This window comes from Marmota marmota, unplaced genomic scaffold (genome assembly GCF_001458135.2).
Source record: "Marmota marmota marmota unplaced genomic scaffold, marMar, whole genome shotgun sequence".
Taxonomy (NCBI): Eukaryota; Metazoa; Chordata; class Mammalia; order Rodentia; family Sciuridae; genus Marmota; species Marmota marmota.
Genome location: NW_026000174.1, coordinates 25,200,453 through 25,224,121, shown reverse-complemented (window position 1 = coordinate 25,224,121; position 23,669 = coordinate 25,200,453). Strand labels below are relative to the sequence as shown.

The following is a 23,669-nucleotide window of genomic DNA, read 5'->3' as shown; positions in this document are numbered from 1 at the left end:
TGGTACCCCCCCCCCAAAAAAAAAAAAAAAAAGAAAAAATCTGGAATTTATTTAATTGGGAACAGGTGGTTCATCCCTTGCTTTCCCCTCACTTTGTTTACTCCGCCATCCTTACGGCTGCCCGACCTGTCACTTTATCTGTTTATTGATTATCTCCCTCCATAGCACGAATACAGGTCCTGGGAGGGAGGGATTTGGTCTCCTTCATTGGTCTAACTCAGGCTCCAAAGCAGTATCTGGCATGTAGCAGCCACTGAGTGAGTGAATCAGCGCCTCTGTTCTCCAGGCCCGTGGCTGGATGTCAAATGCTGCCAGTGAGTGGCATCCCTGGACATCCCTTGGAGTGTGGCAGCTGGCGTGCAGCATGTGTGCTTCTTCAGGTGCCACCTGCAGGTTCCTGGCTCCCAGAGCACCCCTGAGTCTCACACTGGCCTGGGTGCAGCGCTGACCATCCTGCATTAGGGCACTTTATGTGGATCCTTGATGGTCAGGGAGCTATGTTGGGGTGGGGGAGGATCATGCCAACTTTGATCTTGCACTCCACAATACTGAGCACTGGCACACAGTAGGCCCACGGTAAATGTCGACAGAGTTAGTGCTTTGTTATCCATTTTCAGGTAAAACATCCAGAATGTTCCATCAAGAACCCCTTGAAGGAACACTGCCCACTTATTACCATAAGGAGAAATCTCCGCTTTCACCCTCTCAGTATGAGTCTTCCAGTCCCAGGAGCCCGTGAAGCCACCGTGCCCCTCTAGATACCCCAGAAAATATGGAAAAGAGCTGGTTGGGACAGAGGAGAAGGTCTCACCTGTTTCTTCTTTCAGGTCCTGAAAAAATTTCTGGTTGAAGATGAAGGCCACGCCGCTGATCTCTTCCACCTTGGCCTCCGCTGTGCTGTTTCTGTTTATGAAGTTGGCAGTGATGGCAATAGCCAGCTTCCCCCGGAACTCCTTTCTCCTGAACCCTGTGGGGGAAGGAGACAGCAAAGTCAGCCTTCTGGGTTGGGCACCAACACCGAAAACCATCACGGAGAAAGCCCTCCTCAGTGCCCACGGGCCAGCGAAACCAGGCCTCTTGGCCTCTGGAGGACAGGAGAAATGACAGGTTTGCTCCCAAGAGGAGACAACATGTCATGAGAGGCTTGCAAAGTCAGTGGGACTCTGTCCTTCCCTAAACCTGATTAGTTAGGCTTGGCAATGGCCCAAGTGATCTTCTCCAGCAGGTAACTAGTCCCAGAGCTCACCCTTTTACAGAGGAGCCCCCTACTCCAGTATGATTGACGTTCTCATAGACAGGGGAAAGAAGGACACACATGTGCCCAGAGGGAGACAGACCATCCTGTGAAGATAAAGATCATAACCCAAGGGACACCAAGACTGCAGCAAACACCAGCAGCCAGGAGAGGGGCAGGGGACCCATTCTTCTCACAGCCCTCAAAAGGAATTAACCCCGAGGGCAACTTGGTTGTGGACTTCCAGCCTCCATGACTAGGCCACAATAGCACTCAGTTTGTGGTACTTCCTTAGAGCATCCCCGGGAAACTAATATACTAATTCCCAGTGACAGGCACTTAGTACACAGCCAATAAATATATTATGAACACGAATTAATTTAGCACTCTAATTCCTTATGGCTCTTCTTAAATTTTTATTTTTTGTTTAAATTGACACAAGATAATTGTGCATGCTTATGGCATACAATGTGATACTTGATACATGTATGTGATAAGCAATAATCAAATCAGGGTAATTAGCTCATCTCCTCAAACCTTCATTATTTCTTTAGGCGGAGGCCATTCAACATTCACTCTTGTAGCTCTCTTGAAATGTCTAGTACATTTGACTGTGTAGGACTACATAGGACTACATCCTTAGGGGTCTTGGTTCTCAATGGTTTATATGAAAACTTGTGTTGAAAGGCGGTGATGCAGGATCACAGCAGGTGGTCATAGCTCAGTGGAACCTTCTCCTCCTCTTCCTTTTCCATCTAGTTTTCCTGTGGTCCTGAATCCTCCCACTCCCACCCCAGACATGCTGCTTAGCTGCTTGATTCCAGGGCCCAGTAGCTATGGTTTGAATGTGTCCCCTGCATTCCTGTGTTGGAAGCTTAATCCCCCCATTTATATGTCATGGTAGCTGGAGAGGGGCCTTAGGGAAGCGATTGTGTCAAAAGGCTCTGCCCTCAAGATTGGATTCATTCATGCAAGAATTTGTGAGTTGACAGGCCATCCTGGGGGATCTCTTGGTCAGCTGGTTCTGTCTTGCCATGGGATGCCCCCTGTCATGTAATGATGTGGCACAAAAGCCCTTGCCAGACTCTGGTGCCAGGCTCTTGGTCTTTCAGCTGCCAGAATCATGAGCTAAATAAACCTCTATTTTTAATAAATTTCCCAGACTCATGAATTCTATAATAGCACCAGAAAACAGACTAAGACCCTAGTCACACAGATACAGACCTGACCCAGCATCACCTTGGGAATTCCCTGCACATCCTCTCACCATGTACTCCGGCCTCATGCTGGTGCCTAATCCTCTGCCCAAAATTCCTTTGACTGAAACTTTGGGTTTCTACTTGGAACCTCTCCTTCAAGTTGTTCCTCATTAGACCTTTGTCAAAGTTACAGGAATAGTTATTCACCAAACCACCAAAACAACATAGGAAATCCAAAGAGTACCACATCCAGATTGGAAGCTAGAATTGCCTAAGATGTCCTGTCAGATATTGGGTACTGATTGTGAGGGAACAGAAGTGACATCAGAAGGTGGCGGTGGTGGTAAAGAACACCCAGGGAAGGGCTTGAATCAGAAGGACTAGACATCCTGAAATTTCTGACAGCTATTTCAGGGCATGTGCCCTGTGCTCAGGGGGTGCCCTCCCAGTTAGACACTGGCAACTTGTAGCCCTCAAGGGGGGCAAGCTCAAAAAGCAGTGTTGTCCCTAGTCTAAGAGATGCCATTGGGGGCCGTATTTGTTACGACTTGTGGTTTTAAATCAGTACTGCTACTATAAATCAGGACACCCAGAAGCCTAATTGATTCGGGGTCTGGGATGGACGTGACTGCTGCATCTCCTACTATTAGGGTTTCTCTCTCACCCAAAGTGGATCTCACCCCAGGAAAGCACACTGTGCATCCAACTCTAGGACCCAGCGAAGCATGGTTTTGTACGGTGACAGTTTGGCAGACCTTATCTAACTGCCCAGCAGTGGGTGTGCTTAAGCGTTGTGGAAAGAGGAGGGGGGACTCTTTCTCTAACTCCTTCCGTTAGCAGAGCACTTGAATGTGAACAAACACCATTAACCGCATGAAGTGTTTGTCCCAGATGAAGTACTTATTAAAGTGCTCGGCACCCTGGCTTGCACATCAGGAGGTGCTCAATAAATGCATGTTGATTTTTCCCACAGCACTTAACCTTTATAAAGCATTTTTACATATCAGTGAGTCTGGGAATCACAGAATAATCGCAGAATAGGTGAGTGTCTCCAATCCTCAGCACAGTGCTTTGAATGGGTTCTGCTACCCTCAGTTTAGAGCTGGGAAAACCAAGGTCCAGAGAGCATGAAATGGTTGCCCTCTCACTCCCGGCCTCTTGGAGCCCTGCCCACCTACCTCAGGCAGGATGGGACACCTGCCCTCTGAGAAGCTCCCCCAGCTTTGGTACCTGGCATCTCACCCACTGTCTCCAATCCCTCCCACTCTCCCCACCCCCATCCCAAGAGGAAGAGCCTTCACCTTCCAGGGTGTTCCTGCGGCCATCAGCACCAATGATGACGTCAAACTCGAACTCCGACAGGGCGTGGTCTGCAGGCAGGAATTCTGCCCGCCAGCCAATTTCTGCAGGACACAAAGGGGAGATGAGCGACAGGGAGCGGTGGGAGGAAGGTGGTGACAGCTCTGTGTGTTGGCCATGAGAAATGAACAATGCTGCCCAGGCAGAGCCTTCAGGGGAAGGGACAAGGCAGTCCAAGGTCACGCTCTACTTGGCATCTGCTGGCTTTAGTGTCAGTGCAGCACGGGACAAAGTAAACCAGCAACGCAGCTCCATGCCTAGTTTCACTGGCCTTCACTGGAAGTTTATCCCAAATGATTCCCAAACTAGTCCCCCGTGCACAGTATTTTTCTCACTAGATTCTGCTGTGTTCTCTTCTCATTCCCCCACATTACTCAGTACCTTCTTAATGCTAAACGGACCCAAAAGATTGAGAACAAAAACAATTTGCATTTCTACTTCATGCTCAAAATGTTCTGTTGTGGAGTTCGCTGCCTTGGGAAAAAACATTTTCAGGGACAGCCTGAGTGCCAGGTAATAAATAGTGTCCTGCTAGAAAAGCCAACAAAGGGCTCCCTTAAATTCTCACAAATGCTGGGCAGAGGGAAGGAGAAACGAGGTATACCCCAAGCAGGAAACTGTGAGTTTTCCAACACCACGCTGGCTCAGAACTCTTAGCCCCTCCTAGGCAGTAGAAGATATTGACAGTAAGAAAGATGCAGAGGCTTCATGGACAACCTCTCTGATCTCGGTGAGTCTAAGGGATCTGAACTTAAATAAGCATACTAAGCAAGAGAAATGTTACTAAATAGAGTATATCTATATGGGTGAATTTTATGGCTTATAAGTTAAACCTCAATATGATTAAAATATTATTGATGGCGGCTGGGGTGTGGCTGAGCAGTAGAATGCTTGCCTCCCATGTGTGAAGAACTGGGTTCAATCCTCAGCACCACGTAAAAGTAAATTTAAAAAAAGGTGCTGTGTCCATGTATAACTAAAAACATTGACTGAAAAATACATTGAACCTTTATCTCATAATTGTTCTAGAAGCCTCACTTTCTGTACTAGATTTTGAAATACCTTGTGGGTCCAACAGATGCATCCACACACCTACGTGTGAGCTCTCATGCATAACTTAGAGTGCATGTGAATGAACTTCACCAACCACCAAATCTATGTCTTCTTTCCTGCTATCGACTGGACTTAATTTGTCAAAATAGCATCTCCTAAGGACAAGGCCACCAAATTATAGGTTTGATGGCTTAATAATAATCCTACCCTCCTCCTCCCTGGAGGGTAGGAGCAATAGCAATGGTCAAAAAAGGTAAACTATCCTTGGCTGGAAGTGTGCCAGACAGCTCTCAATAAAAATAACTCTCACAGAAGCACCCTCTGACAGCTGCAAGTGTAGCTTCTGGTTTGCAATATCTGACTTGGAGACAGAAAAGGAAAACTACACTGTACTTTGATTTTCCTGATCTTCAGGAGGCTCCAGAACCTTCACGAACTCCACGTTCACATGGATTTCAACTCCCAACATCAGGGCCACCTTGAATAGGATGAGCTGCAGTTGACGAATACCTGTTAGGAAGACAGAGGCGGAGAAGAACTGTCAGCAGCAACACCCGAGCACCTCCTGTATGCAGAACACCGCACAATCACTGCTCAGGGATTAGGGTGTGGCAATACGCCAACCATGATCATCCCCAGCACTGATTTTGGCGACAGACACTCTGTGTTTTACAGCAGCCCTTTAGTACCTTCGTTATTCTCATTTTTATCTATGAGAAACTGAGGTTAAGTGACTTGCTTGAGGTCACACAGGAGCAGAACTAGAAGGTGGGCCTGGATCTGTCTGATTTAAAGTTCCTGCTCTAGCGTTGGATGACGCCCTAGGGAGGGGGGCTTCGCCTCTCCTGCCTCCTTCCTGAGCTGGGCTCTGGGCTTGGTAAGGTGAAGATGGAAAGAGGAGCACACAGAGAGTGAAGGGCAACAAGGGAAGACGGTGATCCAGTGGCTCATCGTGGGGAGGCTGTGCCTAAGCTCTTTGCCCTCCAAGGGTAAGTAAGGGTCAGGTTCTCCACTTCCTGTTTACTCTCAAAATTCTCCCAATGAGTAGAACCTCATTTCCCTATTTTGACTCCCGCCATTCTGTACAGATGGGCATCCCTCCAGGTATTTTTCCACAGAGTGAGCAGTTCTAAACTCTCCACGGGCCCCTCTGTATTTCACAGGTTTAGCTCATTTAATATTTGTTGAGCATCTACAATGTATCAGGTGCCAGGCTCGGCATGGGAGGTGGGGACACACCCTTTAATGGAGGAAATACAGGTAAAAAGAATGGAGCCGGGCATGGTGGTTGTGGGGTGGTGGTGGTGGAGAACAGGGCCTGAGCTGGGGTCCTGGAAGCTAAGAGAGGTGGAACCAAGAATATCAAATCTCACAGGAGGTCAGGGAAGTTGGGGGCAGGAGGCTTCTGCAGACTTGGGTGGTGGGGAGAGATCGGGCTGTCATGGGGGAAGGTGGGAATGAATGGTGCAAAAGCCCACACCTCCTCTTTCCAGAATGGACATTCTGAGGTAAGGATGGTCCTGGGGCACACACAGAAGACTGGACGGTCAGTGAGACATGAGGAGCAGGAAGGCCTGTGGGAGGAGCAGGTAAAAGGAGGGGAGGGAGCCAAGGCGGGGTTGCAGTCTGAGAGGAGATGTCCAGGTCTACCTCTCGACTACAGGTGCAAGCAAGGAACAGGTGAGCAGGCAGGAGGAGGCACAGGGGCTGGAGCAGGGTGTGGCATCAGTGGCCTCTCTTCCCCAGAGTGCAGGAGGGAGACCATCTGCTAAGACCAAGAGGCTGGGGTGAGGGTGGGAACCACCTCAGTGGGAAGTGGAGGAGGTTGCTAACACAGGACCTGCAGAGAACTGCTGAGCAAGGCCAAGCACAAGATTCAGCTGGGGCTGGAGAGAGCAGGAATGGTCCGAACAGAAGCCAGTCGGTGGGCTAGGAAGAGCCCCGGCCACCTCTAGCCACAAAACTCCTTCAGGGGAGGCCTGGCCTCTCCTCACAGGGACAAGTTTCCTAGTCTCTCTGGTTCCAGCACACAGTAGGTGCTCAATAAATTTCCCCCACCTCTCTTCACAGGGCCAGAGCTACCCTCCACAATAATGGTTCTGAATGTTTCACTCTCATTCCCAGAGCCTTTCTGGCACTTCTTTCCAAGGTCTAGGGGTGAGACAGAGCCTGTGGGTGAGGGCAGGAGGGGCTCCCTGCTGGGAAGCCCAGGCCACATCCCTGGGCCCACCAGGCCTGCTGGGCTGTGCTGCCTCCCAGGAGGGTCTGATAAGAAGTGGTGTTCAATGTCCTTGCTCTACGTGGGTAACGGACACCACACATTCTTCCAAGGGTGGGGCAGAACATCCTGACCGCTGACGCTGCAGCTTTCTGGGCAAATCCAAATTTCTTTCCACTGGACTCTCGGAATTTTCACATCCCAAAGAGGGAATAAACTCTGAGGCCACTGCTGGCGAACTCTCCTGTGTCCAAACAAATCACGCCCAGTGTGGCGGATATTTCCCTCTCGTCATTCTCACCCGAACTCTGCTCCCCTTCCCCACACCCATCCCCACAGAAAGCCCTGGGTCAGGGAAGGCAGCTCTGGAGTCCCAAATCTGGGGACTGTGGCTGCCTCTTCCTCACTGTACATGTTGGATGCAAAGCATTTTCCTGAGTACCTACTATGTGCCAGCATAGTGTTAAGGTCCAAAGCAGGCCTTCACCAAATGCACCAGTTGGAAGCAAGGAGCCTCCAGGGATTTCCCAGAGGGGACTATCTGGGCCTTCTAGATGCAGAGTCAAACCCAGGGAGGATCTCGACCTTCCTGGAGCACCACCCACAGGCTCTACTCACTGATGTGGTCGATGGAGCCGGCGCAGAACTTCCCGTAGAACTTCTTGGCTCCCAGGCCCCGCAGGTCGTGGATGGTGAAAGGCCAGAGGTGCAGCACATTGTTCCGGGAGAAGGTATCCCTCTTCTCCACCACGACCACTTTGGCTCCCAGGTAAGCAAGCTCGATGGCAGTGCGCAAGCCACATGGTCCTCCCCCAACGATGAGACACTGCAGAGTAGAGGAGAGATGCCAGGTGACTTCTCGCATCTCGTCAGTGGAGCAAGCCCCAACCCACCCAAGCCAGCCTGCGAGGCACGTGCACAAGGGCCAGGGCCTGCCATTCCTCCACCCAGCGCACATGACCTGTGGGCCGACAGTGCACCAGTCACTGCACAAGCCCTGTAGGGACGCAGAGGTACAGAGACTTGGGGAGAAGGCACAGCAAGATGGGCATGAGGTTTAGAGTGAAACTGAAACCAAGTTCAAATCCCAGATCTGGCATTTGGCCCTTTGATTTCCTTATCTGTAAAGTGGGTCTGCAAAGAGTCATTTTTCCTTTCGGGGTTATCGTCAATAAGATAACTTTATTTTATTTTATTTTTTCAATTTGTTCTAATCAGTTATACATGACAGCGGAATGCTCTTTGATTCACTGTACACAAATGAAGCCCAATTTTTCACTATAAAAAAGATGACTTTTTAAGTATAAAGTACATCTTTGTGATCTTGAATTAAGCAATAGTTTATTTGATATAACACCAAGGGCACAAGCAACAGAAGAAAAAATTGATACTTTGTCAAAATTTAAAACTTTGGTGCTTCTAAGGATACTGTCAAAAAAATGAAAAGATATCCCTCCAGGTGAGAGAAACTATGTGTCAATTATATATATCTGATGAGAGACTTGTATCCAAAATATGCAAAGAATTTTTACAATTCAACAACAAAAATACAAACAGCCTAATTAAAGAGCAGACAAAGAATCTGGATAGACATTTCTCCAAAGAACACGTACAAATGGTTGGTAAGTACATGAAAAGATGCCCAATACCATTAGCCACCAGGGGAATGTGACCCAAAGCCACAACGAGATGTCACTTCATACTCCATACTAAGATGGCGATAATAAAAAAAGAGAATAAAGTATTTGTGAGGAAATGGAGAAATTTCAATCCTCATTCATCACTGAAAGGAATGCAAATGCCGATGTGAATAGTCAAATTTAGGGTGACCATGTGGGCCGGCAATTCAACCCCTATGTATGTACCCAAGAGAAATGAAAACACATGTCCACACGAAAACCAGAGCATGGATGCTCATGGCAGCATTAGTCACAAGAGCCCCCAAAGTGGAACAATGCTAATGTCCCTTAGTTGATGAATTTACAAAATGTGATGTATCCTTACAATAGAGTATTATTCAGCTTTAAAAAGGAATAGGTTTGAATGCATAATGAATCCCCAAACACTGGACTTAAGTAAAAGAAATTTGAGGCAAATGGGTGTGTACTATATATTTCTACTTATACAAAATATCCAGAATAGGCAAATCCACGGAGACAGAAAGCAGATCTGTGGTTGCCAGGGCTGACTGCTAACGGACGCAGAGCTTCTTCTTAAAATGTCTGCACAACTTTGTGAATATAAGAAAACTACTGGCTTGTATAGTTTAATTGGGTGAATGTTTATGTCTTGATAAAAAAAATTGATGAGAAAAAAGCCTACGGTAGAGAGCCCGGCACACACTGATGTAAATGTTGCTATTGCTGAAATCTAGTCCCTGTATTCTAAGAAATCTCAGGCCAGAGGTAAATTCAGACTTGGAAGTAAATAACTGGAACCTCATGGGGTTAGTTCGGGGCCCAGAAAGGGAAAAGCTCATCCTGCCTAGTTTTTTTTGGAAATGGCTTCACGGAGAAGGCTCTTTAAAAGCTTTTATTAATCATTGCAGCCTCCATATGTTGAATTCTTACTACGTGTCAGATATTTCAAGTGCTTGAGCTTTCATCCTCATGACATCTCTAAGGACCTGTTATTGCTCACAGGAAGGAACTATTACTATGCCCATTTCACAGATGGGGAAAGCAAGGCACAACACAGCTAGGTGACTGGCCCAGGGTTCCACAGATCGAAAGGGACAGCACCAGGATTCGAACCCGGGTGGTCTCATTCCAGAGCCCATTATGCTGTCCTGCTTCCAGCTTGCCAGGAATAATAATTATAGGAACATTTCAGCCAAGGGGACAGACTGTTCTAAGGGAAAGAGAAGTTCAGGGTGGGAGGAGAGAAGGAAAGGAGATATAAAAAGAGGAGAGTTAGTCTGGAGCCAGACGCTGAAGATTTAAATCCCAAGGGAAGGAGTATGGCCTTGGTGCTGTGGGGACCGGGGCCACATGGGCAAAGATGGCAAATAGGGCTCTGTGCAAATCCCACACTAGGTCCTCGAAAGACACTGCGTGTTGAACATGACGAGGTCCTCTCCAGGGAAGAAGCCTGTTAGGACAGAAGGGAAGATATGTGATCACCTGGAGTTTATGGGGCTAAGGTCCTTCCATCCAAACCAGGTTTTATGGTACACCAGAGGTGTCTAAACCAGAGGAACATGGGACACTTCCTGAGCAAGGGGTCTTGGCGCTGGAGGCTGCCCAGAAGGGCAACTGCAAGGCCTGTACCCACCCTCACGCCTTCAGAGTTTCCCAGAGGCATCTGGAAACTTCCTCATACTTAGGAACAAACCTTATCTTAAAAAAAAAAAAAAACACAATCCTCCACTCTCCAGCTATCACTCAGCTGGGCCGCCAAGGTCCCAAAGGGAAAGTGCAATCAAGCATGTCAGAAGCTCCCACACCACAATCAGTGTGGTTGACTGGTTGGAACCTTCCAGAGAGTTGTGAACACCCAACTAGAGGAAATGAAGTCACCCGATAAGATAGGACTCACCCCAGAGACTCCAGAGAAGTCAGGGAGTGAGCCGGTGTGTGGGGCACGGGTTTCCTCTCCAGTTGGAGGCACCTGGAGAGGACCCACTCCCCAAGCCCAGCTCCATCCTGATCTCACACCCCAGGCAGCTCCTCGCTGCACATAGCCAGACAATGACGGTCATTTTAAAGCATGCTCCAAACCCCACACTTATGAGGTTTGCTTTGGGGTTAAGTCTGGACCCATTGCATTTCTTTGCAGTTAGTACATCTTTTCCTGTTTGCAAGTTTGGTCACTCCAGGGCCAGGAACGTGGGGGGAGGGTGATGAAGGAGGCAGGGTGAGGAAGGGCAGGAAGGGGAGGAGGCCTCCCCCAACTCCACCGCAGGCTTCCTCCCACCAGGCCTGACCCATCACTGCCCCCAGGCAGAAGACCCCTCCCCGCCAGCTGGGGCTGCTCTCTGCATTTTGTGTGCAAACAGTTACCAGTGCACTGTTTCTGCTCCACCTGGACACACCCGAAATCCCATTAGCAAAAGTCCAGCTTTCTCACAGTTCTAGGACCCGGCACACATTTGGGGCCTGAAATTTCAGAGATGCCAATCATACCGTAATCCAAAGTCAAAGCAAACACCAATGGGCCTAACTATATAAAGGGAAAAAAATTCCACCCAGATGTTATCAAGGTCAGGAAGAGAGGCTGTTGGCAGGAGCCAGGCCAGTTCCCCTTCAAACATGCTTGCTATGACCAGCCAGGGCCTTGGTATTCTGACAAGAGGCTGAACACCCGCATGCCTGGGCGGAGGAGCAGCTGAGAAGAGGGCCTCCTTGGAGTACCCTGGCTGATGACCCAAACTGACTACAGAGGCACAGGGTGGTGCTAACTCAACCCAAAGGGCACTTCCCTTTCCCGACACCTCCAGGCCCTCAGTGCTGAGGACCGACTTCCAGGAAAGGAAAGCTTTTCATTAACTCAGAACTGATGCTTTCCTCGAGCGCCCTCTACTATCTACCCCTCCTCAACACTCCGCCAGCTCTGTTCTGAATGCTGCCCCAGAACTAAGCTCTGGGTCGTAATCACCCAAGTATGATCCGGAGCGGGTTGGAATGCTCCTCCACTCTGTGTGTCTGCATTTCTGAACACCCAGCACCCGGCCTGGGCCTGGCGCACAGGAGGCCTCAACGCATGGCTGGTGGGTGCCTGCACTCTGCAGGCCCTCTCAGGACTCTCCATTCTTGCTCCCTCTCTCTAACTGGGATGTTCTGTGTGGGTCAGCTCAGCTGGGGTTAACATCTGTAGATCCCCACCCAGACTGAGGGAATCGGGGTCTGCCAAGGCCACCAGCATCATGGACGTCAGCATGTCTGTGTGCTCAGGCGATATAAATTATTACTCACTGGGGCTAGGGGAGGATCCAACACCAGCAGGAAATCCATTGTATAGATAAGCTCAGCAGAGTTTAGGCCTCCATGTTAGTGAAGAGGAGAGACAAATGCCAGCTCTTTGTTTATCAAGGGGTGGGATGGAGATGATGGCCATCTCGCCTAGTTAGGTCACAAGGGCTGCAGAGGCCACAGCTCACACAGGACTCTTGCTCCACTTCAGAGGGGCCTGGCAAACACAAATTACTTCCTGGTGACCTGGCACACCTTCCAACTGCCCCTCTTCCCAACCCATGAGTGAGTGGGTGTACAGGGGTCAGGCCTGAATGTATAACACATTCAGTCCCAAAGAGTGGTCAGGGCTCTTTAGTTTGCAGCCTGCATTTCTGCTTCTGAATTCTGCCTCTGCTCTCCTTGGGCACTGTGTGCAGATCTACATAGAGGTGGTGTGCAGGAAGCCAGCAAGCAGAGGTGGCCTGCAGATGGGGCTTGTCATTCACCGTTCCACTTTGCTCTGCCCTGCCCCTCATCTGAAAGGAGTGATTAGGACATCTACGCTGCATTAACAGCTTATCTGAGAGTAAAGCCTGGGCTTACAGGAGGTAGTGGGGATGAAGTGAGGGGATTTCACTCTTTCCCTCCTTGAAGCACATGGTGGCCTTCTGAATGGAGCCAGAGTTCAGACTGAGTTCATGGGGCCTCTGCATGGAAAGACAGAGTTGTGCCTGGGCTGAGCTTCCTGAGCTTCCCCATGGTGGAAGTTCACTGGCCGGATGGAGCTAGAGCCTATGCAAGCTCTGAGAAGTCACACTGGCAGGTGCCACTGCAGCTGAGTTGGGCTCAGATCATGCAAATCTTCCGTGTTGAGTTGTGGCCTGGCAGCAAGCTGTGCATTGGGGTATCAGACATGGTGCTGTCTCCCTGGTAGCAGCAAACTTCCTGGCATGCTAACCCACAGGCCGGCTCCCTGGGGAAGTGCTTTGGTGCCAGGACCATGCCACTGAACTCCCTGAATGGCTCTGCAACCTCCCTGGTTCTCAGGTTGAGCTACTTTCCTAAACCCAGGCAGGAAGCCCCTGACTGTTACTGGGTTACCATGAGCAAAACAGCTTGCTCAGAATTGTAGGGTACAGAGCTCTCAAATCCAAGTTGCAACCCACGTACCTCCAGTAGGAAGCTTATGGTGGGGCCTGGTGGAACAGCCTTACCCTGCAGGACAGTACTAAGGGGGACTCAGAGAGAGATGGCCAACTAAGACTTTGACCCAAGAGGAGTCTCTGAGAGGGGGCTGGCTAGGCAGGGATCTTCACGAACTTCTGTGCACAGGGAGCTAAATCTCATCCGATGGATATGACCCTGCCCAGGTCCCCACCCTGACCTGTATCTTGATCACGTCCAGTTGTTCCTGAGTTATGGTTACACACACTTCCTAACCTCAGAAGTTTATAGACAGGAAATGGAAAAAGATATCTTATGCTCCATGCTTCCTCTCAAGAAAAAAACCTCTAATTTCTTTGAGAAATATTTCATTCCACTTCATCTCTCCCTTCTAGCCTGAGCTGGTACTCTCTGCCTCTTATGAGCAACTGCAAATTGGGACCACAGGGTCTAGATGTGGGGACAATTTCATTTGCAAACATTCTGCCCCTCGGCCTCATGAGCATGCTCATACCGGATGCCTGGTCTGGAAGTTCTGAGCACAGTCCTCAAGGCCTGTACTGTCTCTGGGTACTGTTTGCACCTCACAGCATGTCCCAATTAAAGTCTGCATTCCCAGGCAGGGTGTGAGCACTGCCCCAGCCCAGCCCCTGACAGCAAAGAGATCTCAGAGCGCCAACTCAATCCCAACTTGGCTGAAGCTTGTGTATCCCTATTGAGAAGAGCAAAAGTAATGATAGTATTGATGATAGCAAAATAAATGAGTAAATAATAAATAAAAATGGAGCTACTGCTTATTGCCTGTTTATCTCATATATCTAATACCATGGTCAAATCATTGAATCTTCCAGCACTTCAGTTTTCTCATTTTCCAGGGGCGCTCAACTACCGAATCACACCCCAGCCCTTTTGATTTTCCATTTTGAGGCAAGGTCTTGCTAAGTCACTGAGGCTGGCCTCAAACTTGCAATCCTTCTGTTTCAGCCTACTGAGTGGCTGGGGTTACAGGGGCACGCCACTGTGCGTGGATGACAGCAGTGTTTGAAACAGCACACACTCTTGACTCCTCTGGGGTGCTCAGGCAACTGCTACCTTCCTCATCCTCCTGACTCTACACAGTGGAACACTAGGGTTCAATCTTGTTCCTCTTTTCTTCTTGACCTTGACACCATCTACTTTGATGGCTTTACATACCACTTTACATGCTGATGATGCTCAAAATCACGCCTGACCCTGAAGCTCCCCTGGACCCCAGCATCCCATAACCTTACATTCCAGCTGGTCTAATAAGCATCTCATAGTAGCAGATCTGCAATCAAACTCTCGAACTGACCCCTCCCTCTGCCTCCCCCACTCTCACTGTCCTGGTAAATGCACATCTACTTTTCTAGCTGTTTAGATAAAAAATTCAATTCTCTCCTCTTTTACCTTATAGTTACCCTCCAGTAAATCCTTTTGACTCTCCCTTCAGCATAGACCCAGAATCCAGTCAGTTTTCAGTTCCTCCATACTGCCAGCTTACTAGGTCATGACATCCCTGCTCCACCTCCTGTTAGTGCTCCCTCTTGGCCTTGCTGCCTCCATTCCAACCTTGGGCCTTCCAGGCTCCACACGTAGCAGCCACATCAGTGCTTCTGAAGCCCAGCTCGGGACCTCGGGTGCTTTCCTGTGGCACTCAGAGCTCAAGACCAGAAGACCTCCCCATGGCCTCCAGACCCCATATGACCTTGACCCCATTTCCATCTGCCTGCAGTGCCTGCCACACCCCTTCCTCTCTGACCACAGGTGTAAAGGCTTCACTGAGCAGGCAGGACCTTTCCACCTGCTTCACCCTAGCCTGGTACGTTCTTCCTCTAAAATCAATCCATGTAATTTCTAAGATTTTTTTTTTTTTAAAAAGGAATCTATTTCAGGAAAAAATGCTGGCCTAGTTTTGCTCTTCTTCATCTCAACATCCATGTACTCAAAGAGCATTTAAAATGTTTGTGAATATTTCCAGCATGTACTTTTTTATTTTCCAGACATTTTCCCCTCTTTTTGTGCTAGTAGCTTTACAATATTTTCTGCAATGTTTTATAGTAAACGTTTTTGAACACCCAGAAAAATTTCAAGAATTTTAGCAAACACTAAAAATACTTGCCCCCTAGATTCTAGAATTAGATTTTCCTCTTCTTGCTTCATCACATTTCTGTTCTTCCAGTCATCCCTCTGTCCATTAATTAGTTAATTTATTATATTTTAATACTTTTTTGGTACATTTCAACTAAATTGCAGAATTAGTACATTTCCTCCCAAATTTTTTAGGATGCATTTCATTGACTAGAGTGCAATATTTATTCAGTTTCTTTTCTTTCTTTCCTTCTTTCTTTCTAAACCATTTTATTTCTACTGATCAGATTTTTTTAAGGAAAAACTTACATAGGATGAAATTTACATATCTTAAATACATCATGCTATGATAAATTATGACATTTTGCTTCTGATAGCATAGGTTTTCTCGCCATCAATGGTTTTTCCTCCTACGAGCTCTTGGGTAGGGAGCGGCCTGGGCAGGATACTGCCTTCCCTCCTCTCAGGAGAGTAGAAGTCACGGGTTCTTCCAAGACCCTAAAATGGATGTCACAAGAATCTCACAACCTTCTGAGATGGGTTGAGTCAAAGCTAAAATATCTAGGGCCAGTTAGAATCCGCATGTGGGGGGAAAAAAGAGCTAAAATACATAAACAGTCTGGCATCCAGAAATAGACCAGTTCATTTTTATCATTTTCTCCTTGTCTTTTTGCTTAGTAACTCTTAAAACCCCTCAATTCTGTCATATAGGTGTTCCCACATTACACCAACCAGAGCTGAACTTGGAACCATGTTGGAGGCTCGTGTTCCATGTTCACAGTGTACGTCCACCATCAGTGTTTCACAGCCGTCGGGGCCAGGATGCACACCAAGGCATCTAACCACCATGCACAGAGACTTCCAGGGAGAGCAGGGAGAGGCAGGAGCAGACCAGGAACCAGTAACTGCTGGAACCAGGGTCCTGAATTCCTCAGGCTTCTTTATCATCTTCATCTCTTGACCCCACCCCCATCTTGATCCCCCTCCCCAAATCACAATACTGCATTGACTATTTATCGCTACTATTTTTGTGCTGCAGTATTTCTGCTGAACACATTTGACATAGAATTATTAGGTGATTGGGTTTGTAAATATCAAAATTTTAGTAAATAATGCTGAAATGCCCTCCAAAAGAGAGGGAGGAAAATAAAGAGGAGGAGGGCAAGGACAATGACCACTAGACCATGACAAGGACAACTATAATCATAATGAAGAGGGAGAGAAGGAGAAAGGAGAAGTGCTCAGGAGGCCCTGGTGCACCAGCACCGCTGGGGACAGTCTGGCTTGGTGGCTGTGAGAGCAGCAGACCCTGGCAGGTTCCTGAAGGAAAACTCAGAAGCTCTCCTACGGAGCCAACAACATAGGTCACTTAATCCAGTGTTAAAGGCAGAACACAGGCTGAGCATCCACACCCGGCTCTTGCCCAGTCCAGAGAACTCCAGCCAGGGAAGACCAGCAGCTGTCAATCTGCCTGATGGCCCACATTTCCACTCAACAGGTGCCGCAGCCGGGGGCCACTTGAGGTCAACGCAGGCATCTCTGAGTGCGTCACTTCTCTGCGGCCAAACCTGCCTGGGTGGACTCGCTCAGTTGGTCCTTTCAGGAATCACTGTGAAAGTGGGATCATGGTTCCCCTTTTATAAGTAAGAAACCAGGGCTCAGAGGTGAAAAGACTTTACATGGTTAGCATTTGTTGAACTCTGCTCTGTGTCAAGCAGTTCTAAGTGTCACGTGTCAATGCACTCATGCCTCACGACCCAATAAGGAAACCAAGGCATGCGATGGCCAAGCAGCAGGCCGAGATCTCATCACACAGTGGATCATGGAGGAGCTGGCATTTGGACCCAGGCGGTCCAGCTCCAAACACAACTCCCCTCCACCAAGTCGTGCTTGCCTCAGATCATGCACCTGAGGAAGGGCAGAGTGGGGAGTCACCACAATGTCCTTCTGATGCTGGCATCTGGCTCTTTCCTCTATAATGTCCTGGTTGTCACCTTTCTCCAAAGTGTTATGTCATGCTTTTCCTTGCTGGTCCCTTTCTTCTCCCTAGCAGGGACTTGAACCCTCCACTGACATCACCTCATCCCAGGACTACTTGTAACCACCAGCAAGGCTGGCCCCTCTCTGTAGACAAGGCTGGCCTCTGAAGAAGGGCCACCATGTAGCCTGCTGTTAGCTCTGCATGGGATAAGGACAGCATTCCTTCAACTGCCACCAACTCCTATTCCTCTGAGGTCAACAAAGGAGAGACTGAGGACAGCAGCTATTCATGCTGGGGCCAAGGAGAACAAGGCCAGCCCTGCCATTTCACAGCCAGATCTGGACCAGTACTTATGTCCACAGCCAACCACCTACCAACAGCCTTAGTAGATTCCTGAGAAGGAGGCAGCAGGAAAGAACATGCTATAAGAACTTACTGGAAGAATATGCCATCTACCCTCATGCTCCCCTTCCCTAAAGCTTCCTGCCCCAGGGGCAGGTGCTGAACAAACATGGCTCAGGGGTCTCTGCAGATATAATTCAGGCATATAGACAGGATGAGACTAACCTTCCCTGGACTGAACAGCCCCAGAAACAGCAGGAAAGGTGGAGGAGTGACATAGACAGCCCATGTGCATGGATGTCAGATTTCTGAATAAGTATCATACCTACCAACTAGGGTTCTTTTGGAGATGAAGACAAAAAACCTGCAGAATCATTCATTAAAGAGCCTGGACTAGCAATGGCAAGCAGTCAATAAATGATAGCAGCGAACTCTTCTCCTGCCTCCTTTCTTTTTTTTTTTTAAATCCAGATCCCAACCTATTAACCACTGATCTTGTTGAATTTTACCTGGAATTTTGTTAATTTTGTGTGAATGCAGATTACCCATGGCTGATTAGAAATGATAATCGGCAGTACTGTGTCTCTAGACTTTGCCAAAAAAAAAAAAAAGAAAGAAAGATACTGTTATACAAACCCATTTGCTAAACAATTTGCTTCAAAGCACAGGTTTAGAAGGGAAGGAGAGAAATAAAGTTGCAAAGATGATGGATATTTTCTCACAGTTTACCAATGAAACACTTCAGCTCAGAGAGAGAAACAAGATGTCACAAAGCCAATTAAAGGTGACACAAATCCTCAAATTTCCCAAGAATAAAGTCATTTGGTCAATTACACCTTGATCCATCTTTGGGGGCTGGGATATACATCAGGTACACAACCCACAGAAGAAATGTGGACACCTGATACTCCAGGAGATTAACCCCAATATGTCTGCAGAGGCCTGTCCCAGACAAGGAGCCAGCAGGCCTTGCAGCGGACAGGAGGAAGGCAAGGCCCCTGCAGCATCTCACATGAGCTCTACAGACCAGAGAACTTACCAGTGGAATGTAGTTTTGAACTCAACTTGCGGCCTCCACAAAAAAAAAAAAAAAAAAGTGAACAAACTTACTCAGAATTTCTTAATAATTCTAAGTGGGTCAACTTACACCATAAAATGGCTTGTAATTAAAATGTTTTAAAAACTGTGACTAGACCACAGTGTCTAGACACCAGGAGACTCCAATCCAACATCGCCCTGCCCACCCACCACTACCATGTGATAGATGCCTACAACCTGCCAAAGAACACATGATGTTCTCTTTGTCAGAGCATCTTAAAGGGCACATTTCTGGAAAGCCTCTCCTTGCAGCCTTCTGGGAGCTGCTTGGGAGCTCTTTGTGCCACTGAGAGGAAGGCATGCCTGGGCATTCAGAGCACCTGCTCTCTAGAAGCAGGCCTGGACCAGCAGAGCATGAGCCATGGCTTTGGCATCACCCTGAGACTGGTTGAGGAAGTCCACTTCCGGGAGGTGGGACTTCCGGGATCCAGGTCTATTGTGTCATCACTGTAACCCCCCAGGAAGAACAAACTGCCTCCCTGTTCAAACTCAGAGAGACAGTGGGGGTGGTGGGGGTAGTGGGGGATAAGGCAGGAAGGGCATGTTTTAGCTATGTCTGCTGAACTACTGAAGGAAAATAAGGCTTTTGGAGCTACTACCCTTAGCTCTTGCAATGCCTGGTTCATCTCCATGAGACAAGGTGGAAGGGATTGCATTCATTCATTCATTTTAAAAACATTCAGTGACTAGCTTTCTTCTGGGCATCCTGTGGGGTGCTAGGGTAATAGAGATGGACACATCACCTTTCCTGCCCACAGGTACCCACACTTGAGCAAATGATGATGCTAAAGATTCCTGAGCAGGATGGAGCGCCCCTCACCCACAGAGGCACTGGGAGGGTGCAGGTGAAGGGGTCCCACTAGGTGGGACTGGAAAGGAGGGGCTGGGTGAGACATGTGGACTACAAAGATTGAGAGCTCACAACGATGGGTGAGGGGGTGGAAGGAAGAAGTAAAGCTGACTCAGAGTCTCAGAGTGGGAGGATGTTAGTACTGTGAACCAAGACTGAAAGTTGGAAGGAAGGATAAATGAAGAGAGTGGGAAGGGAGAGGAAGTGTGATATTATAAATCTGGCTTTCAATTTGTTGAGTGTCAAGGTACTCATAGAAAATCTGGGCGGCACATAGAAATCCCAACATTCTATCCAGAGAGCCAACAGAGTCCAACGCAAGTTTTCAACAATAATACAGATTTCCAACGTCTGCCTAGTGGGGTTCACTATGCATCAGGACATGTCAATCTCATTTACTCCTAATTAGAATCCTATAAAGTAGGTATCATTATGCCCATTTCATAGATGAGGAAGTGGAGGCTCAGAAATGTTCAATAACCTGCCCATGGGTACATCTGTCTGACCCTGTCCATCATGTTTTTTCTCCTGACCCCTAAGACCTCCAGAGCAGCCACTGCCAACAAAAGAATATTAGCATAGCTAGCCCTCAGGATCAGGTTTCTTGACCTTCACATTGTCAACAGTCTGGGACATGCCATTGGTTGTGGAGGGCTACCCTTTGCATTGAAGGATGTTTAGCGGCATCCCTGGTCTCCACCCGTTAGAACCCTCTCTCCCCTGGCATGATGATCAACAATATCTCCCACTATTGTGAAATGTCCCTAAAGGCAAAACTACAACTGGTCAAGAATCACTGCAGTAGAAATATACCATAAGGCAAACATGCCATTTAAAATTTGCTAGTAGCCACATTTTTTTTCCTAAAAAAGTAAAAGGCAACAGGTAAAATTAATTTTAATATTTTATTTAATCCTGCATATCCAAAATGTTATCATTTCAACATGTACTTAATATAAGAGCATTAGTGATACATTTTACCAGCTTTTTTTTTTTTTCATATTGAGTATTTAAAATCCGGTCAATATTTTGCACAGAGCACAGCTCAATGCAGACCGGCCATGTTTCAAGTGCCTCATCATATAGTTAGTGGGTCCCACACTGAACAGTGAAGAGCTGGAGGGAGAAGAAGGGATTTGTGTGTCCAAGGACCACACCAACCAACAGATGTGGTTGTACCCCCATCATATGGGGTGAACCCCCCACCCATGGGATGGGGGTACAATTAGGGGATGAAGACAGGTAGAGGGGAACTTGGGAGAGCCCTGGGGAGGGGGCCAGGGAAGCCCATCTGGACAATAAGGGGTCACTGAGGACTTTCAGGAAAGCATCCCCCAGACTGCAGAGAATCAGGAGTCGGAAAGATGGAGGCGACTCATCCAGGCTGGGGAAACACCCACCAGTCCCCGGGACCAGCCCTGTGTCAGCCCAAGGACCACAGAAACAAAGCCTTCAAAACCACAGGGTCTGAGTCAGTCTCCAGCCAGTTCCAGAAGACTCAAGACCCTTGCCGGAGACCACTCCACCACACACCAGCATGTCCTCGGGGTCACTCAGTGGAAGGGTGGGGCCTTGCTGCTGCCAGGACGTGGTTTCTACATTCATGTGCAGAGGGAAGCGCAGGGCCACACCCCTAGAAGTGCCTGGGCCAGGGTGCTTCACTAGATATTTTAAGGAAAAAAAAAAAAAATTAGCTGAAGCTCAGAATTTAAAAATGAAATAATCATGGAGATGTTTTCTTGATTATGAAATCATTTAATGAATCAATGTTTTATATAGAGAGCAAGAAACAGGAAACCTGGATAATTAAATGCCAAAGAGCTCCGTGGAATTAAAGAGAAGTGGGAAGAAGATAAAGGAATAACAAATGGGGGCAGGAAGAGGACTGAGGAGGACAAACGGAAACAGAAGGGCAGAGGCAGACCCCACGGGGGAAGAGAAGGGGGCCCAGCAGGGACAGGGCCTCCCTGGCTTGAGTCAGGCAGAAGCTGCGAGAGGGACCACCCAAGTTCTGAACGGTGGGCAGTGCTTCTCCTCAGGAGCTTGGCCTTGCTGGGGGCCTGCGCCTCCCCACCCGCCTCTGGGAGCTGGACCTCCCCACATCTGAGCCGGCTACTCCTGAAGGGAACCGCCCTCGACTGGCATCCCAAGGCCTTCAGAGGCAGCTCAGCAATGGCTTCAACACTCCACTGGTCACCCGGGCCTCAGAAGCACTCTCCCCTATACCTCTCCATCCTCCTCATTTGCAGATGGGTAAACTGAGGCCCAGCCTCCGGGTGTGCTTTCTACTCTAGTACAGGCAGATTGAGAGTCTTATGTTTTTATTTTTTAAATATAATAACCTGAAGGGGGAAATTTACATATGATACTTACATGCTCACAATGCATGTGAAAAGGGCTTTGTAAATTATAATGCCGTCCACAAACGAGAATTGTTAATAAATTTACTCTTCATACAGAGAACTCATTGTTCTCTGAACAAGCTTACTACTAAACGTGCTACTTTCATAGGGATAAAGGCCCACTAAGAAAGTTCCTTCTCCTGTTTTCAACAAAACAAAAAAGAAAAAAAAAAAAAAGTTCCCCAAACCACATCTAACCTCTGCTTCATCCCACGTAGGCAGGGCCTTGTTTGTTTTTTGAAACCCACTTCTTAAGCACGGGAGGGCTCTCAACCCCTTCCCAGGAGTTCCAGGAACAGTGCAGGCTCCCGCTAATCCCAGAAAGGAAATTCACTCCTGGAACTGCCTGCAGGCTTCCATCTCCGGCCTCGGTGGATGGAAGAGAAAGCCCACGGCTCCAGGGTCGGGAACCCCAGTGAGAGCAACTGGACCAACCTTCTGTTCCAGGACTTCTTTGCTGAGCCCCAACTCTGTGCCTGGGAGACGTGATATATGGAGAAGAAGGTATAGAATCTCAAAGTTGGGGTTGGGGTTCACCTGGAAGCAGTTGACAGGAAGTGAAACAGAGTATAATGGTGTAAACTCAGTTCCCACTCGAGACCCCTGACGGCTTGGACATCTTTGCTGCCTGCCATGGACGGCTGAGCAAGCAGCACCGTGCAGAGAAACCCAAGAACTAGAGCTGAACAGAGAACTAAGAACTCAAAGCCGGTGGACTCCTCCAATCAGGCACCTGGTCTCCGAGGCCTCAGTCTTCTCCGTGATGTTCACGGTAGCCCCTGTCCACACCAGCGAGCTTCTAGGGGACTGGGGGCCCTGCCCCTGTCAGTCCAGCTGGTGATGGCTGGAGAAGACCGGGCTGGCCAGGGGGTGAGAAGGAAGCACCAGCGGCTTGGATCAAGAAGAAAGGAGGCAAGCAGACGCTCCTTTGTGTGGGAAGGCACTCCAGAGTGGCCATGGACACTTCCTCCAGCACTGAGCCATCGTAATGGCTCTGTGTCATTCAGTCACAGAGAGCTTACTACTTTGTCACCCGTGTCTGGAACAGGGTGATGGTGACGATTCTCCTGCCTCCTTCCTTCCTTCTGTCATCCATATTTGTTGAATGGAAGTGGTTACTCTAAGTCCTTCCCCCTGATCTGCGGTGCAAACCTCTCAGGCAGATAGAACTAGAGAGACATGGGGCACTAAGAGGCTGAGCTGAGAGTTCCTTCAACAACTGTGTGCTAGGGACAACTCATCTGGGCTGTCAGAAACGGTGAGGCTAGTATGGTGAGCAGCTGCTGCTCTTCACCGCCAAGCTAAACTCACCAACCCGCCTCGCCCAGAAGACTGAAGCGATAGATCCCCCAGCTCACCTCATTGAAGCAAAAATATGCAAAGGCCCAGGGGCAGGCTTGGTTGAATACAGTGTCAAGAATCTATTTATGAAACCTCTTATAAGAGCCCAGACCATTTTATCACAAACCCGAATGTCAGACATTCTCAGGGGCAGAGGATGGCTTGGGATGCTCGGGAAGGAAGCATTCTGCAGAAAATGAGCCTGGGTCTTCCTGTTACCTCTAGTGGGCCAGAACTTCAGAGAAGCAGTCGACCTCAGCTCTGTAGCCTCCATGGGCAAGAACAGCCACATGCAGGGTCCACAGTGGAGACCTCCCCTGGCACAGACACTCACTCTTAACCCCCAGGGGGATGGTCATCAAGGAGCTGCTTGCAGGGCAGGTGGGGAGAGGCAAGAAATAGAGCCCCACTGCTCATATTCCTCCTA

General features: G+C 48.5%; 1 protein-coding gene and 1 long non-coding RNA gene across 19 annotated transcripts in view; one reads left to right on the top strand and one right to left on the bottom strand.

The window, feature by feature from the left end:
• Positions 1 to 23,669, bottom strand: part of Mical2 (microtubule associated monooxygenase, calponin and LIM domain containing 2) — a 215,805-nt gene that overhangs the window by 115,773 nt on the left and 76,363 nt on the right. For all 18 annotated transcript variants that reach the window (XM_048788346.1, XM_048788357.1, XM_048788356.1 and 15 more), the window contains 4 exons: positions 7,682 to 7,889; positions 5,239 to 5,355; positions 3,735 to 3,836; positions 812 to 967 (listed from right to left, as the gene is read on the bottom strand). In XM_048788346.1, the coding sequence (XP_048644303.1) occupies positions 812 to 967; positions 3,735 to 3,836; positions 5,239 to 5,355; positions 7,682 to 7,889 (583 nt within the window). The remainder of the gene's footprint in view (positions 1 to 811; positions 968 to 3,734; positions 3,837 to 5,238; positions 5,356 to 7,681; positions 7,890 to 23,669) is intronic.
• Positions 846 to 16,673, top strand: LOC125612063. The gene is made up of 3 exons (XR_007342325.1): positions 846 to 990; positions 5,186 to 5,191; positions 16,663 to 16,673. It is a non-coding gene; the product is annotated as an uncharacterized LOC125612063 (long non-coding RNA).